This window comes from Papio anubis, chromosome 11 (genome assembly GCF_008728515.1).
Source record: "Papio anubis isolate 15944 chromosome 11, Panubis1.0, whole genome shotgun sequence".
In the NCBI taxonomy this organism is placed as follows: domain Eukaryota; kingdom Metazoa; phylum Chordata; class Mammalia; order Primates; family Cercopithecidae; genus Papio; species Papio anubis.
Window position 1 is genome coordinate 103,143,516 of NC_044986.1, and position 15,574 is coordinate 103,159,089.

Below are 15,574 nucleotides of genomic sequence, written 5' to 3' on the forward strand. Positions count from 1 at the left end.
ATGGGGGGTCTTGCTCCGTTGCCTAGGCTGGTCTTGAACTCCTGGTGTCAAGTGATCTTCTCACCTCAAACCCCCAAAGTGCTAGGATTACAGGTGTGAGCCACCATGCCCAGCCCCAAAATGCTACAAACTAAAATGAGGGACTTTGAGCTCTGGGTCCTGACTGAGAAAGATGATCTGGGGGCTCCCTGCAAGTCCTTCCCTCAAAGCATTGGCCCAATATGCTAATGTAGTTAAGAGACTAAAATACTTGCTGCATAAGACTGAAATGGAAAATAATGATAAATTAACCTATCTATAGTAATATAAAATGATGGTGCATACTTATAGCTTTCATAATACTTATCAACACATCTCAAGGAGGGTATAATAAACAAGAGGAAGTCCAGAAGAGGTAAGAGAATGATCCCAGGATGGCCTGAGGACATGTATGGAGAGAGACTAAACAAGATCTGAATTCTTCGGTCTGAAAGAGTGATGTTTGAAGGGAACATAATACAATCACAGATGACATACATGAAGTGAATACAGTTAGTCATTAGATTCTAACATAAAGACTGAGGAGACACAACTTCAAACTGGAATGTAGTTATTTTAGAACTAACATAAGGAAGTAGAATCAGAAAACATTAAGTGCCAGAAAGGATTTAAAGACCATCTGCTTGAATTCCTTTGTATTACAAATAAAGAACCAATTTCAACAAATGATGCTAGGAAAAATTTATATCTACATGAAAAAGAATGAACTGGGACCATAATTTTATACCCTATATAAAAATAAACTCAATGTATCAAGACCTAAATGTAAGAGCCACAACTACAAAACTCCTAGAAGAAAACATAGGGCAAAAGCTTTATGATATTTGGTAATGAGTTATTGGATACGACACCAACAGCAAACAGCATAGGCAATGAAATAGATACATTGGATTGCATCACAATTTAAAACTTTTGTGCATCAAAGCACACAATCAACAGAGTGAAAAGGCAACCCATAGAATGGGAGAAACTATTTTCAAATAATATCTGATAAGGGGTTAATATCCAGAATATATGAAGAACTTGTGTAACTCAGCATCAAGAAAACAACCCGATCAAAAAATGGGAGAAGGACTTGGATATCTCCAAAGAAGATAAGCAAGTGGCCAATAAGCACACAAAAAAGATGCTCGAAGTTGCTCATCATTAGGGACATGCAAATAAAAAGCACAATGAGACAGCACCTCATACCCATTAGAATGGCTACTATCAACAAACAGAAAATTACAAGTGTTGGCCAGGCTGTGGAGAAATTGGAACTCTTGTGCATTGGTTATGGGAATATTAAACGGTACAGCTGCTACAGAAAAAGATGTGGCAGTTTCTCAAAAAAATTATAAATAGAAAATGGGTGTGATGGCTCACACCTGTAATCCCAGCACTTTGGGAGGCTGAGGCGGGTGGATTGCCTGAGGTCAGGAGTTCGAGACCAGCTTGGCTAACATGGTGAAACCATGTCTCTACTACAAATACAAAAATTAACTAGGTGTGGTGGTGTGCACCTGTAGTCCCAGCTCCTCAGGAGACTGAGGCAGGAGAATCGCTTGAAGCCAGGAGGTGGAGGTTGCAGTGAGCTGAGATCACACCATTGCACTCCAGCCTAGGTGACAGAGTGAGACTGTCTCCAAAAAAAAAAAACCTAAAAATATAATTACCATATGACTCAGTAACTCCATTTCTAGGTACATATCCAAAAAAATTGAAATCAGGGACTCAAAGAGGTATCTGTACACCCACATTCTTAGCAACATTATTCATGTTAGCCAAAAGGCAGATGCAACCAACTGTCCATCCAGGGTTGAAAGGATAAACCAAACGTGGTCTTTACAGACAATGGAATATTCTTCGGCCTTAAGGGAGGAAATTGTGACACATGCTACAACATGAATGAACCCTGAGGACATCATGCTAAGTGCAATGCATTTGCAAAAGGACAAATGCTATATGATTCCACATATATGAGGGATCTAGAGTCATCAAATTCATAGAGACGAAGAATAGTGATTGCCAGGTGTCTGCATGAAGAAGGAGTGGGTATTATTGTTTAATTGGTGTACTTTTAGTTTTGCTAAATGAAAAGATTTCTATGGATGGACAGCACCACAAAAATGTGAATACATTTAATGCCACTGAACTCTACACTTAAAAATTATGAAGATGGTAAATTTCATATTTATATTTCACCACAATTTTAAAAACAAGAATAGGATTGATTCCTTTTCTTCAAGCAAAACCGCTCCACTTCTTGGGTTCTCCATTCCTGTGAGTGGCACCATTTTACTTGCAGCTGTCTAAGCCAGAAACTTGGCCTCATCCTTAGTGTAGCCTTCTTCCTTTTTCAACTAACGTAGTCATTCAAAAATACTCACACATGTGCCGGTGGTTCTCCTTGCAAAGTGCCTCGAGCCAATCCCGAACACCACATCTCTGTTTCAGGGCACCTTCACATCTCACCCAGGTTACTACAGCAACCCCCTTTTGGTCTTCTGTATCTGGTGCTAAACATTTCCAATCTCTTCTCCACTTTGCAACACGAGTTCTCTTAAGTGAAAATCTGTGATATTCCCTTCCTTCTCTGAGTAACTTCAATGGCTCTTTGTTTCCATTAAAATAAAGTCCAAAATCCTTAACTGGGCTAATAATGTCCGTGAGCACTGGGCTCCTCACTACATGCATAGCCTGAGTGTTCCGTGTTCTGTGGCATTCTGGTCATTAGCCATTCTGAAAGCTTTCGGTTCTCGAACTTACCATGTTGTCCCTCCTCTGGCTTTTATACACAGTGGTCTTTCTCAGAACCACTTCTCCTCCTCCATCCCGTCTGAACCTTCTTTGACCAGACAATTTATCTTATTTACTCTAGGCCCTAGCTTGTTAATCACTGATTTCAGGAATATTTTTCTGATCCAGATCTGTGCCAGGAGCCTTCCTGGGTGATCCTGTGTTTCCATCATTAATCACTGTGAACACTGCATTGTGATTGCCTGTTTACTTTCCTGTTCTGGGTGAGGGCTCAATAAGAAATCATGAGTAAATGAATATATACATTGTTCTGGAGAAGTTGTAGCTCACCCAAAATCACTTAAGTAGGTCATTACAATGCCAGTAGTGGAACTAGTACTAGAACTCTAGTACCAGGAACTCTGTCCAGCATACTTTCCAGTACTATGGCACATGATGGGTAGGCATCATCAAACTTCCACCTCAAAATGAGTAAGAACAGACTTAGAATGACCCAGCCACATTTGATACATATAAGTACTCTCCAAAGAGATGCTGTGATACGCAAACATTTTAGGTGTGACTTTGTCCATGTCTCCCCATTTTACTTCTCTTTGGGTCTCAATTAGCTAAGGACTGGGATAGAAGGAAAAGAGAACTGACCAGCTATGATAATGCCTAAGTTCCATTTGATAGAATACTGGATAAACCAACTTTTGCCAATATTAAAAAACCTTGATTTCATAACCAGTCTCTCAAATAGGCATTTATATTGTAACTCATGAGGCCCCTCTATGCACATTACATACTGGACAGTGAAATCTTGCTTACTGCATTAAAGCTTTGCCTTGAAGAAATCCAGTGTGTGCTGAAAAGGAAGTGTTTCCCATAGTATACACATAGATAGATATACAGATGTGAGTATCTATGTTTAGATATAAATCACTTAAAATAGTCAATGCTGTCATCATTTATAAAAGTAGTGGTGCAGAAAGGGAAAAATAAAATCACATCTTTTATTAGATAAAAGACTCCAAATACACATAAATTAAAACTATAATTTCATCTTCTGTACTTGTGATGTAATTAATCTCTCATGTTTTACAGATTTATGTCTACTTGTCACTGAAATGCAAATTGTATTATGTATATAGTATGAGCATATTGTTTTTCACAGCTATGTAACATGGTGCTACTAGACTCCAGCTGAAACTTGGAAATTACTTTATAGATATCATTGTGAATGGGGATTTCTTCAATGCTTTCAGGTTCACAAACAATACATACATTCTGTATAATTCCAAATTCAAGCAAAACAAAGGCTTAAAACTTAATATAGAAATGAATTATTTTTTGAAAAATAGGATAATGAAATCATATTGAGTTCTTCATATCCCTGACAAATCTCTAACTCATTGGAAGTGAGATGAGTTTGGACTTAAGTAGTAAATATAGCACCATTCTCAAATGGTTTTTTAAAAGCAGACAAATACTCTAGGGTTTGTTAGTACTAATCAAAATTGAGACAAGAGGAATCATATATGCTTTGTTTATATAAAATAAGACATGGCAGGGTGCGGTGGCTCATGCCTGTAACTCAGTCAAAGTGGGCAGATTGCTTGAACCCAGGAGTTCTAGACTAGCCTAGGCAACATAGTGAAACCATGTCTCTACAAAAAATACAATTAGCCAGGCATGGTGGTGCACGCCTGTGGTTCCAGCTACTAGGAAGGCTGAGGTGGCAGAATCACTTGCAACCTGGGGAGCTTGAGGCTTCAGTCAGCTGTGATCATGCCACTGCTCTCCAGCCTGAGCAATAGAGTGAGACCCTGTCTCAAAATAAAATAAAATAAAATAAAATAAAATTAGACATACGATCATAAGCTGCTTTAGCAATGGCTTTTGCCGCATTCTTCTGAATATCAGGAATTGTAGAGTTTTCTGCAAATGACAGGAGCTTTTTAAGACCCCCTGTCTGCTGAATCAGCACCATAGTATCCATGTCTTCAAGGCAATTGGCTATCACTGCAAGTGCTTCTGCATGAAGGTCATTCAATTCCTAATAATAAAAGCAAATACAACTTTAGAAAGTTGTACTAAAAGAAAGGTACATTTCCCGAATTTGACTACAAGAGGAAATAAAGTCAGTCGGAACACAATGTAATGAATTTTGTTGTGACAGAGGCCCCAGGGAACAGCAGTTCTGCTTATCAAAGTAACATCACTCTTCTTGGCCGTGTGCCCTGTCTTTTCTCCTTTCTCTTACTCCAAAATGTGTTATGGATAAAAAGTAATGCTAGGGAGGAAACTTCCAGAAATCGTAGTCAATGAAGTTGCTCATACAGTCTTCCACAAAAAACTATTTTGAAATCTGGAGAAAATATTTTTTTAAAAGCAAGACAGAAGCTGATGAAAATATATACTTTAAAGTAATTTGTGACTGTAAGAGAAGTATTGTGAGTGTGTGGCCATCTTGCCTGAGGAAATCTACTGAATCCCCACAGCTATAGAAAACTGCGGTTTTACCTAAATAGCTAGAAATGTAAAGGGGAAATCCCAAAAGTGAGAAATGTTCGGAAGGATAATCCACCATCATGAAGGGAAGGAACTCACTTTCACAGCAAATACATTGTGGCCAATGTTCATGGAATTCACTGGTTTTACCATGTTGCCCACCATCCTGAAGCAGCTGGCTTGATAGAATGGCCTTTTGAAGACTCAGTTACAGCACCAGCTAGTTGGCAATACCTTGCAGGGCTTGGGCAGGGTTCTCCAGAATGCTGTATATGCTCTGAATCAGTGTCTACCACATGGTGCCGTTTCTCCCATAGCCAGGATTTGTGGGTCCAGGAAGGGTAAACATCACCTAAGAATTTTGCATCTTCTTCTGGGGTAAGCATTGGGAAATATTTGGTTGTGTATAGGATAGTTGTATCATGTTAGGTAAAAGTATGATCTCATCATTGTCTTTATTTGAAGATTATGATTTAAGATGCATATGGGTACCAAATTGACAAGGAGAAAACTTGCGATGAATTTTTATCTGGGCCACAGTACTCAACTATTTGGCCAAATATTATCCTAGATGTTTGTGAAAGTACTTTTTATATGAAATTAATGTTTAAAACAGACGTTGAGTAAAACAGATTACCCTCCATGATGTGGGTGGACCTCATCTAATCAGCTGAAGGCCTTAATAAGAAAAGACTGATCTACCTGGCCACAGAGGGAATCCTGCCAGTAGAGCACCCCTGGACTCAAATTACAACACTTCTCTGGGTCTTCAGCCTACTGGTCTAACCTGTGGATTTGGGACTTGCCAAGCCTCCAAAATCACATGAGCCAATTCCTTAAAACAACTACCTGCCCACCCCCCTCCAACACACACCCACTGATATGGTTTGGCTCTGTGTCCTAACCCAAATATCGTCTCAAATTGTGATCTCCAGGCAAATTAACTAACATAATCCCCATGTGTCAAGGGAGGGACCTGATGGGAGGTGATTGGATCATGGGGGCAGCTCTCCCATGCTGTTCTCGTGACAGTGAGTTCTCATGAGATCTAATGGTTTTATACGTGTTTGACAGTTCCTCCTTCACATGCTCATCTGCTGCCATGTAAGATGAGCCTGTTTCTCCTTCTGCTATGATTATAAGTTTCCTGAGGCCTCCTCAGCCACCAGGATCTGTGAATCAATTAAACCTCTTTTCTTTATAAATAACCCAGTCTCAGGTGGTTCTTTATAGCAGTGTAAAAACGGACTAATACACCCATATACGCAGGCACATGTACAATATACATGCATCATGTTGGTTCTATTTCTCTAGAGAACTCTAATATATGGTATAACTCAAAATCTGAGTATAAACAATTCCCAGACCCCTGACTGACCACTAAACTATACATGCATGGAAGAGATCCCAGGAACCCTGGTGAAAATAAAGAGGCAAGGACTACAAAACATTATATCTTATCCTTGAAGAGGGAGCTGTGCTAGGTGAGATTTATTAATTTACTGCTTTTAAATACAGTGCATTCCTCAATCCATGTGCAGCTCGTCTGGCGGAGTGCTGAAACCTTACTGGTCGGAGGTGTTAGAGGTCAGAGCCTGAGACTGATAGAGGAGCCACAGGTGACCGCCAAACTATAGAAGCTCTGGGGAGACCTCCATGGAGTCAGGCTAAAAACAGCAGCAACCAGAAACTATAACAACTGAGCAGAGATACCAGCTGTACCACTAGTGAGACAAAGTGTGTAGTTCACCACCTACTAGAGCAAAATAGCCACAATCCTCAGATGGGCACAACAGAATCTGGAATCACTAGAAAGTATTATCTACAATGCTCATTCTTAACCATGCAAAAAAGAAACAGGAAAGTGTGACTCAAAGTCAGAAAAAAAGGCAGTCAATAGAAATCTACTCTGATAGGGCCAGATGTTGGTGGATTAAGTAATTAAAGACTTTAAAGCAGCTATGATAAATATGTTCACAGAGGAAAGCTCAATAGAGAAATGACACTTCAAACATGGAAATTTAAGACTTGAAAAGTATAAAAACTAGAAAGAAAAAATCACCAGATGGACTAAACAGCAGATTAGAGATGCCAAAAGAATCAGATAAATTGAATAGAGATCAAAAGACATTATTTAATCCAAAAAATTGAAGAAAAATGTGCAAAGCTTTAGAGTCTTGTAAAATATCAAGCAAGACAACATATGTGTAATTGGGCTCCAGAGGGAAAGAAGGAATAGGAAAAATATTTGCATACATAATGACTGAAAAATTCCATGATTGGCAGAAAACACTAATTTACAGATCTAAGAAAGTCAAGCACCCCAAGCAGGAGATACAATTATATCACTTCTATGCAGAAGAGAAATGCAGAAAGCCAAAGATAAAGAGCAAAGTGTTAAAAGCAGCCAAAGAAAAGTGACACATCATGTACAGGAAGATAGTTAAGCTTAATGGCTGAATTTTCATCAGAAATATTGGCATTCAGAAGAAATTTAAAAACGCTAAAAAGAAAAAACTAGCAGCCAAGAATTTTGTATCAAGCAAAAATATCTTTTCAAAATTAAAGGTGAAAGGAAGCTACTTCCAGATAAATTTAAAAGACAGAATTCATGCCATTATATTCACACTATAAGAAATGCTAAATGAGGTTCTCCAGAAGGAAATGACCCTGATGACAACGTGGATCTACAGGAAAAAATGAAATCAGAAATCATAAATATGTGAGTAAATATATTAAATATTGATGGACAGATGAATATATGCATAAGTACTAGACAAACACATATGAATGTATAATCCTTAATATCTTGAGGACACATGATATGGGACTCTTCACAACAATTATTACATTGTGTGGTTGGGTTTATAATGGACACAGACATAAAATATGTAACAATATTAACAGTAGGAAAAGTAAGTAGAGATATTGTTAAAAGGTTCTAGTATTTTACTTCAAGTAGTTCAATATTAACTCTAGACTATTATAAGTTAAAGTTAAGTTGCATATTGTAATCACTACAGCAACCACTAAAAATAGAACAAACAAATATAGCAAAAAAGCCAAGAGAAGAATTACAATGTAACACTAAAAAAATTAACACTACAGGGGCTGGGTGCAGTGGCTCATGCCTGTAGTCCCAGCACTTTGGGAGGCCAAGGCAGGAGGATCACCTGAGGTCAGGAGTTTGAGACCAGCCTGGCCAACACGGTGAAACCCCCCTTTCTACCCAAAATACAAAAATTAGCTGGGTGTGGTGGCACATGCCTGTAATCCCAGCTACTTGGGAGGCTGAGTAGGAAAATCACTTGAACCCAGGAGGTGGAAGTTGCAGTGAGCCAAGATCGTGCCACTGCACTGCAGCCTAGGTGACAGAGCAAGACTCCATCTCAAAAAAAAAAAAAAAAAAAAATTAACACTACAAAAGGCAGGAAGAGAGGAACTGTGGAATAAAGCAACAGGTCAGACAAATAAACAAATGGCAAGCTTAAATATAACCAAATCAATCATTATATGATAACTGAAAACTAAGCAAAAGGTAATTAAGTAGAAACTGACATATTAATATGTGTTCACTCCATATACATATATTATCTCTTTAGTTCCTTTTAAAAAGTGTTTTATATTTTTTAGTGTACAGATTTAGCAAAAATTTTGATAAATTTATCTCCATGTAGTTCATATTTTAGGAATGTATTATAAGTCCAATTGTACTTTTTGTTTTGCTGTTTTGTTCATTGCTCACATATAGAAATACGATACATTTTTATGTATTGAACTTTCGTCCTGTGACCTCGATAGATCTATTTATTAGTTCTAGTAAGTTTCTGTAGTCTTCTTAGGATCTTCTGTATATGTGGTCATGCAATCTGAATAAATATAGATGCAATCTGTGAATAAATACAGTTTTACTTCTTCCTTTCCAGTTTGTTAGTCTCTTTGTTTGTTTGTTTTTGTGAGATGGAGTCTTGCTCAGTTGCCAGGCTGGAGTGCAGTGGTGCGATCTCGGCTCACTGCAACCTTCAACTCCCTAGTTCAAATGATTCTTCTGCCTCAGCCTCCTGAGTAACTGGGATTACAGGCACTTGCCACCATGCCCAGCTAATTTTTGTGTTTTTAGTAGAGATGGGGTTTCACCATGTTGGCCAAGATGGTCTCGATCTCCTGACCTCATGATCTGCCCACCTCAGCCTCCCAAAGTGCTGGGATTATAGGTGTGAGCCACTGCGCCTGGCCCCAGTTTGTTAGTCTTATGTGTTATTTATTTATTTGGCCTTATTGCCCTGGTTCCAACCTCCAGGACAATGCTGAATAAAAATTATGGGAGCAGACACCTGTGCCTTGTACCTACTCTTAGGTGAGGATGGGGACGAGCATTTTTATTTTTCACTCTCTATATTTTTGTGTTCTTTTGAGTTTTTCCCATTAGAATATATACATATCAGTTCTTAAAAAATCCTTCTCACATATTTCCCAGCTCTAACCATAGGCAAGTTATTCAACCTCTTTGAGAGGCATATTCCTTATTTGTATAATAGGATTAATGCTATAATAGTTATATATGATTATATACGTAATGATACAATTATTACCAATACTTTCATTTCATAGATAAAAATACCATCACATTCCTCAAAGAATTACAAATTTAGTAAAATCACAATGCCTGCCACCTAGTAGGTGCTTCCATCCCTTTTCCTAATTAAAAAAAGACAGGTAAAATATCAGATAGGCGAGAATATGTGGCATATCAGATAAACCCTGTGGTTTGTCACTTTCTACCTGTGTGACATAAGGCAAATTAAGTAACATTTCTGGTTTCAGTTCCCCTTTTAAACAGGATAAAATGTTTGCTATACAGTGTTACTAGCATTTTGCATCACAAATGTAATTATAGGGGATCACATATGGGATCCACAAATCAAAGGCAGGTAGGTCCACATGACCAGGAACATGCTTGTGCCACCTCTGCTCTTTTATATTGTACTTCATTTTCCCAGTGCTGTATAGTCAAACTGAGTTCTGGTTTTTTAGAAAAAATTTAACAATTGGATAGTTTGAAACATAATCCAAAGTTATTACTCTATTGTACTCCTTCAATATGTTCCTATCTCTGGAATCTCTAAGAGGTACTTCAAGCAGATTTCTGTTATTAGAATTAACTTAATTTACTAAATATTAAAGTAGGGATACTGGATCTGAAATCTGTTTATTACTGTTTCACTAAGGAGTTAGTGGCTAAAGACACCGGACACATTCAGAAGCGATCTGGACCACTCAAGTCAGTTAAATGGTTTTCAATAAACTGCTAGATGAGTTTTTGTAACCAAGAGATCCTAGAAGGCACAGATATTCTTAAAGTTTGATTCTTAAGGGGCTTATTAGCAACTGTGGATATTTAACTCCAATATTATTAAAATGTATATAGAAGGTAAATTATGCTTCTGCTTTATCCCAGAGAAAACCATAATGAAGGTTAAAAGACTCACCCTAGGGGTTTTAGGAAATCAAGAGGAAGATCATAGACAAGAATTTAAAAATCTTAAGTCTGATAAACCAGAAGGCTTTTAAAATTAGTTTATAATGGTCCCTACAATTAGCCTGATTTAAACAGGCCAATAACCTTTATGTAGCAATAAGCAAATTAATCCATTACACTTAATACACATTAAATATAATAAAATTTCATTTTAAACATTTGGGAGAGATACATTTCCTCATAGAGAGTCAAATGAATGAAACTAAATACCTTAGTTTCTAGGATCTTAATAAGATGGTCCAATCCTTGATTGTCTCTTAGCATTGTTCGAGACTCCTTATCATTTGTAATAACACCTAAGGTTTTGAGAGCCAACAACTGAATCACTGGATATTCTGACTTCAAGAGCTCTAAGATAGGAGGTATTGCATTTAGTTCTTGAAGTGCAGTTCGACACTGAAAATCCTGCCACAAAATACAGATAATCAAAACAATATTTTTTAAGCAAAATACATTCTCAAGAATGGAGAAATTCTGTTTTCTAACACAAGAACATAAGTTATAATTTTCCCATCTTTTACTCCAGATTCCCTTCCAAAATAACTCACAAAAATAAGAAATCTTTCCATTGACAACACCAAAATTTATTTTAACTGTAATATGTAGACATTGTCTACAACAAAATATACATGTCTTTTGTAGTATCTATTGTTTATTATACAGCAAATTCTGATTAAACAGCATTATAATAAAATCTATGCATAATAAAATTCTTTTCACACTTGGATACACTGCTTCAAATAGTAATTAATACAATGATATGGCATTGATTCCTTATTATCTCATTCAAATGGATTCTTTATGAAATACCTATTAGCATGCAGTACTATTGACAGGCCCTCTGCATGCAAATTTAAAGCAGGTTTATTCAGATACATGACCTTTATTTAAGACATTTACACAATCAAGAGGTCATTGTAATCCAGACAATTGTTGTGCTTGTATGTCTGTGATTCTGTGTGAGTGAAGAAGTGGGTGGTTGGGGGAGCTTAAGAAAACAAGCCAAGAAGCCATGAAAAGCTCCCAAACTCTTTTAAGACATGACACCTTTAATCAAAACATTTATAAATAATCAAAACATATAAAAAATATACTATTTTATAGTTACACTATTTTTTATATTTTACTATTTTACTATATATATTTATAAGGCAGAAAAGGCTCCAATTGTAGCTTAGCTTTCCCCTGTCCATCCTTCAGTTGATCACTAATACTCAGCTTCCTTTAGACGCAATTGTAGGTTGCTTTTTGTCATGGATTGAATTGTATCCCTCCAAAATAAGTGTTGAAGTCCTAACCCCAGTACCTCATAATGTGACCTTATTGAAAACAGGGTCATTGCAGATGTAATTAGTTAAGATGAGGTCGTCCCGGAGTAAGGTGGGCCTTTAGTGGTGTCCTTGTACAATTAGTGTCCTTAGGAGAGATGACAGAGGGAGAGCTTGCTGGAATGCAACCACAAGCCAAGGGATGCCACCAATGGATGGCCACTACATGAAGATGGGAAGAGGAGAGGAAGGGTCTTATGTAGTCTCAGTGGGGATGTGGTCCTACTGACACCTTGATTTTGGACTTCTGGCCTCCAGAACTGTGACTGTTTGTAGTTTTAAGCCACCTAGTTTGTAGTACTTTGTTACAGCAGCCCGAGGAAACTAATACACATTTTTAAGCCAGCACTGCTGTTAAGAACTTTGGAGGTAATTATTTTTATTTCTTCTTGATTAAAACGATAGGTAAATATTGCTGTAAGGAGTCTTTGGATTTAAAACACAAATATGCTTACAGGAATATTTAATCAAATGATGTAAAGCCAAAGTAATGGGAGAAGGGAAAAGAGGGACTAAGCTTCCTCTTTAGGATGTCTTTTTTAGGGAGGGAGGAGGAGTGGCAACTGCATGCTGGGCCAGGAATTTTGCTTTTGCTGCCTTTTGACATGAGCCTGTTTGTCTCTCTGCCTGGATACGTTGCCACCCCATTGATCCTCTTCTTCACTCTCGTTTTGGTATCTCCTCATTTCTTACTCTATTGATGGCCATTTAAAATTTGTGTCTTTCCAATTTCCGGTGATCTAAAGTTCATCAAATGTGCATGATAATTGTTAAGGAATCTAAGCAGCAGAGAAGGCTGTTCAAAGTATCAGGAAGCTGACCTGCTGTGGGCGTTAGGGTGTGTGTGTGTGTGTGTGTGTGTGTGTGTGTGTTCCCGGGGTGGGGGTTCAAAGGACAGGACTGTAGGGGAGGGGAAGGTTGACAGTTTATTTCCATGACAAAGGAAAACAGCACAGTGAGGTGGCGTCTTGCTATTGTGGACAATGAATTCTGTTCTGCACACTCAGATCATTAGATTTTTAGCAACAAATAAGCCTAAACCAAAATCTCAGTACATTGAATAGGGTATATATTACATCCGATGTGCTTAGACCACCAGGGTTCAATCAATAGTAACTGCCCAGGTTCCGCATATTAGATTTCTTGTTTCAAAAGAAGTACATTTTATTTGCATGCCATTCTATTCTTTAAAAATAGAAATACATTTCCAAAATACTTTTTCATAGGAAACAATGACTTATGTGAAAATTGAAAGATATCTACATTAAGCTTCCGTTATTTTTTTTTCTCTGAATGATAAATACCAGTAAAAAGAAGATCTAATGATGCAAAACTGGTGAGTTTTTAAAAGCTTTTTTCTATTTTTAATGGGAAAATAAATTCTAAAATCAGCTTTCGTCAGAACACTTTTTAGAAATTAATCTTACCTGCACCAAGTTGTAAATGCATTCCATAGAATTCTTCTTTACATCCGGGTCTGGGCTACTCAGTAGTCTGATGAGTGGCTCTAATCCCCCATGTTCAAATATTTGCACTTTACTGGTGTACTCTGCAGACATGTTTGCTAGACAAAGGCTAGCAAACTCATGGATAACTACTTCTTCTGTGTATCAAAAATAAATAACACAAGTATGCCAACTGCTTATTATTCAGTCACTACTTTAAAATATGCTTTGGAAACCAAAGCTCTGCAAATTGTATCTTGCTTATAGCTCACCTTTTTTATAAACTCAAAATTGAGTTGTGGTTTGAGAGATTTTAATAACACTTCACAATCGCTCATGAATGATTTTCAATATATAGTTTGATCAACTGTAAAAAAAACCAGTTCCATTTTTTAAAACAGATATAGAATGCAAAGTTACCTTCTGGAGCGAGCTGGGCAATGACAGAATTCATGACATCTAACTCCCTTAACAATTTTTTAACATCATCTACAAAGGAAGAAACAGAATATTGATGTTTATTGATAATAATAATAGGCCGGGTATGGTGGTTCATGACTGTAATCCCAGCATTTTGGAAGGCTGAGGCAGGTGAATCACTTGAGGTCAGGAGTTCAAGACCAGCCTGGCCAACATGGTAAACCCCTACCTTATTAAAAATACAAAAATTAGCCGGGTATGGTGGCTTGTACCTGTAATCCCAGCTACTTGGGAGGCTGAGGCAGGAGAATCACTTGAACCTGGGAGGCAGAGGTTGCAGTAAGCTGAGATCACGCCACTGAAATCTAGCCTGGGCAACAGAGTGAGACCCTGTCTCAAAATAATAATGATAATGGCGGTATCTACTGAACACTCCCTTATGAGACAGGTAACATTATCTCATTTTACAGATGAGGAAATTGAGGCTCAAAACCACACAGCAAGTGGTGGGGCAGGTTTCTTGCCTAGGTGGGGCCAACCCAACACATTCTCTAGCCTGCTGTATTCCTCGATCCTGAGCTGTACGGAACTAAGACACTAGAAACAATAACCATAAAAGTGCAAAATGTGCCTAGAACACATATCAGAAGAGTTGAGTTACTGTGTCCTACATTTATTTATTATGTAATAGTAATCTGTGTGTGTGTGTGTTTTGCTGGGAGGGTATTTTAAAATTCTGATTTTAATAAATCTTGTACAGAATGCAAATAAGAATTATCCAGCCTATTTCAATTAATACATCTTGATTGCTTACATTCAATCTGATTATTAGAAATGCCAAAAATGCTTAAAAATAAGTATATTGACTGTTGTAAAGTACATTTTGTACTATTTTTGTCAGCCTAATTCAAGCTAGACAGGTATGCCTGTGTGCAGGGCTCTACCCTCAGTGCCACTACTAACCACCTGCATGACTTTGGGCAAATAAACGAATGCTTTGAGGCATCTATCCTACTTTTAAGATAAAGAGTTGCATAATCGGTATTACAAAGGTTTGTGTGTGTGTTTGTTTTGAGACAGGGTTTCACTCTGTCACCCAGGCTGGGGTGCAGGGTGTGACCATGGCTCACTGCAGTCTCAGTCTCCTGGGCTCAAGCAATCCTCCCACCTCAGCCTCCCAAAGTGCTGGGATTACAGGCATGAGCCACCATGCCTGGCCACAAAATATTTTTGTTTCTCAAATTCCATGGTATGTAAATAGAATAAAACATAAGAAATAAAAAAAAACTTCCCTTTTTTGGTTATAATTTTCCTTTTTTGTTTTTGATTAAACATTCAATGTGATACTAATATAGAATTGTAACACAGATAATCCTTGTGATAAATTTAGGAGGGCCCATAATTCAATTGAGTACTGCCTTATTTGAACTTCTCTATGCCTCTGTTAGCTCAGATGTAAAGGAAATAATAATAGTACCTACTTCACAGGGCTGTTAGATAGGATTAAATGATTTAATATATCAGTAGCACTTAGCACAGTGCCTGGCCCCTTGTCAGTGCATGTAAGTGTT

General features: G+C 37.6%; 1 protein-coding gene across 1 annotated transcript in view; it reads right to left on the minus strand.

The window, feature by feature from the left end:
• ARMC3 (armadillo repeat containing 3) overlaps window positions 1-15,574 on the minus strand; it is a 114,308-nt gene that overhangs the window by 65,247 nt on the left and 33,487 nt on the right. The window contains exons 5-8 of the mRNA XM_031651932.1: window positions 14,004-14,072; window positions 13,566-13,741; window positions 11,021-11,215; window positions 4,633-4,816 (exon numbers count right to left, since the gene is read on the minus strand). Coding sequence (XP_031507792.1) covers window positions 4,633-4,816; window positions 11,021-11,215; window positions 13,566-13,741; window positions 14,004-14,072 — 624 coding nt within the window. The remainder of the gene's footprint in view (window positions 1-4,632; window positions 4,817-11,020; window positions 11,216-13,565; window positions 13,742-14,003; window positions 14,073-15,574) is intronic.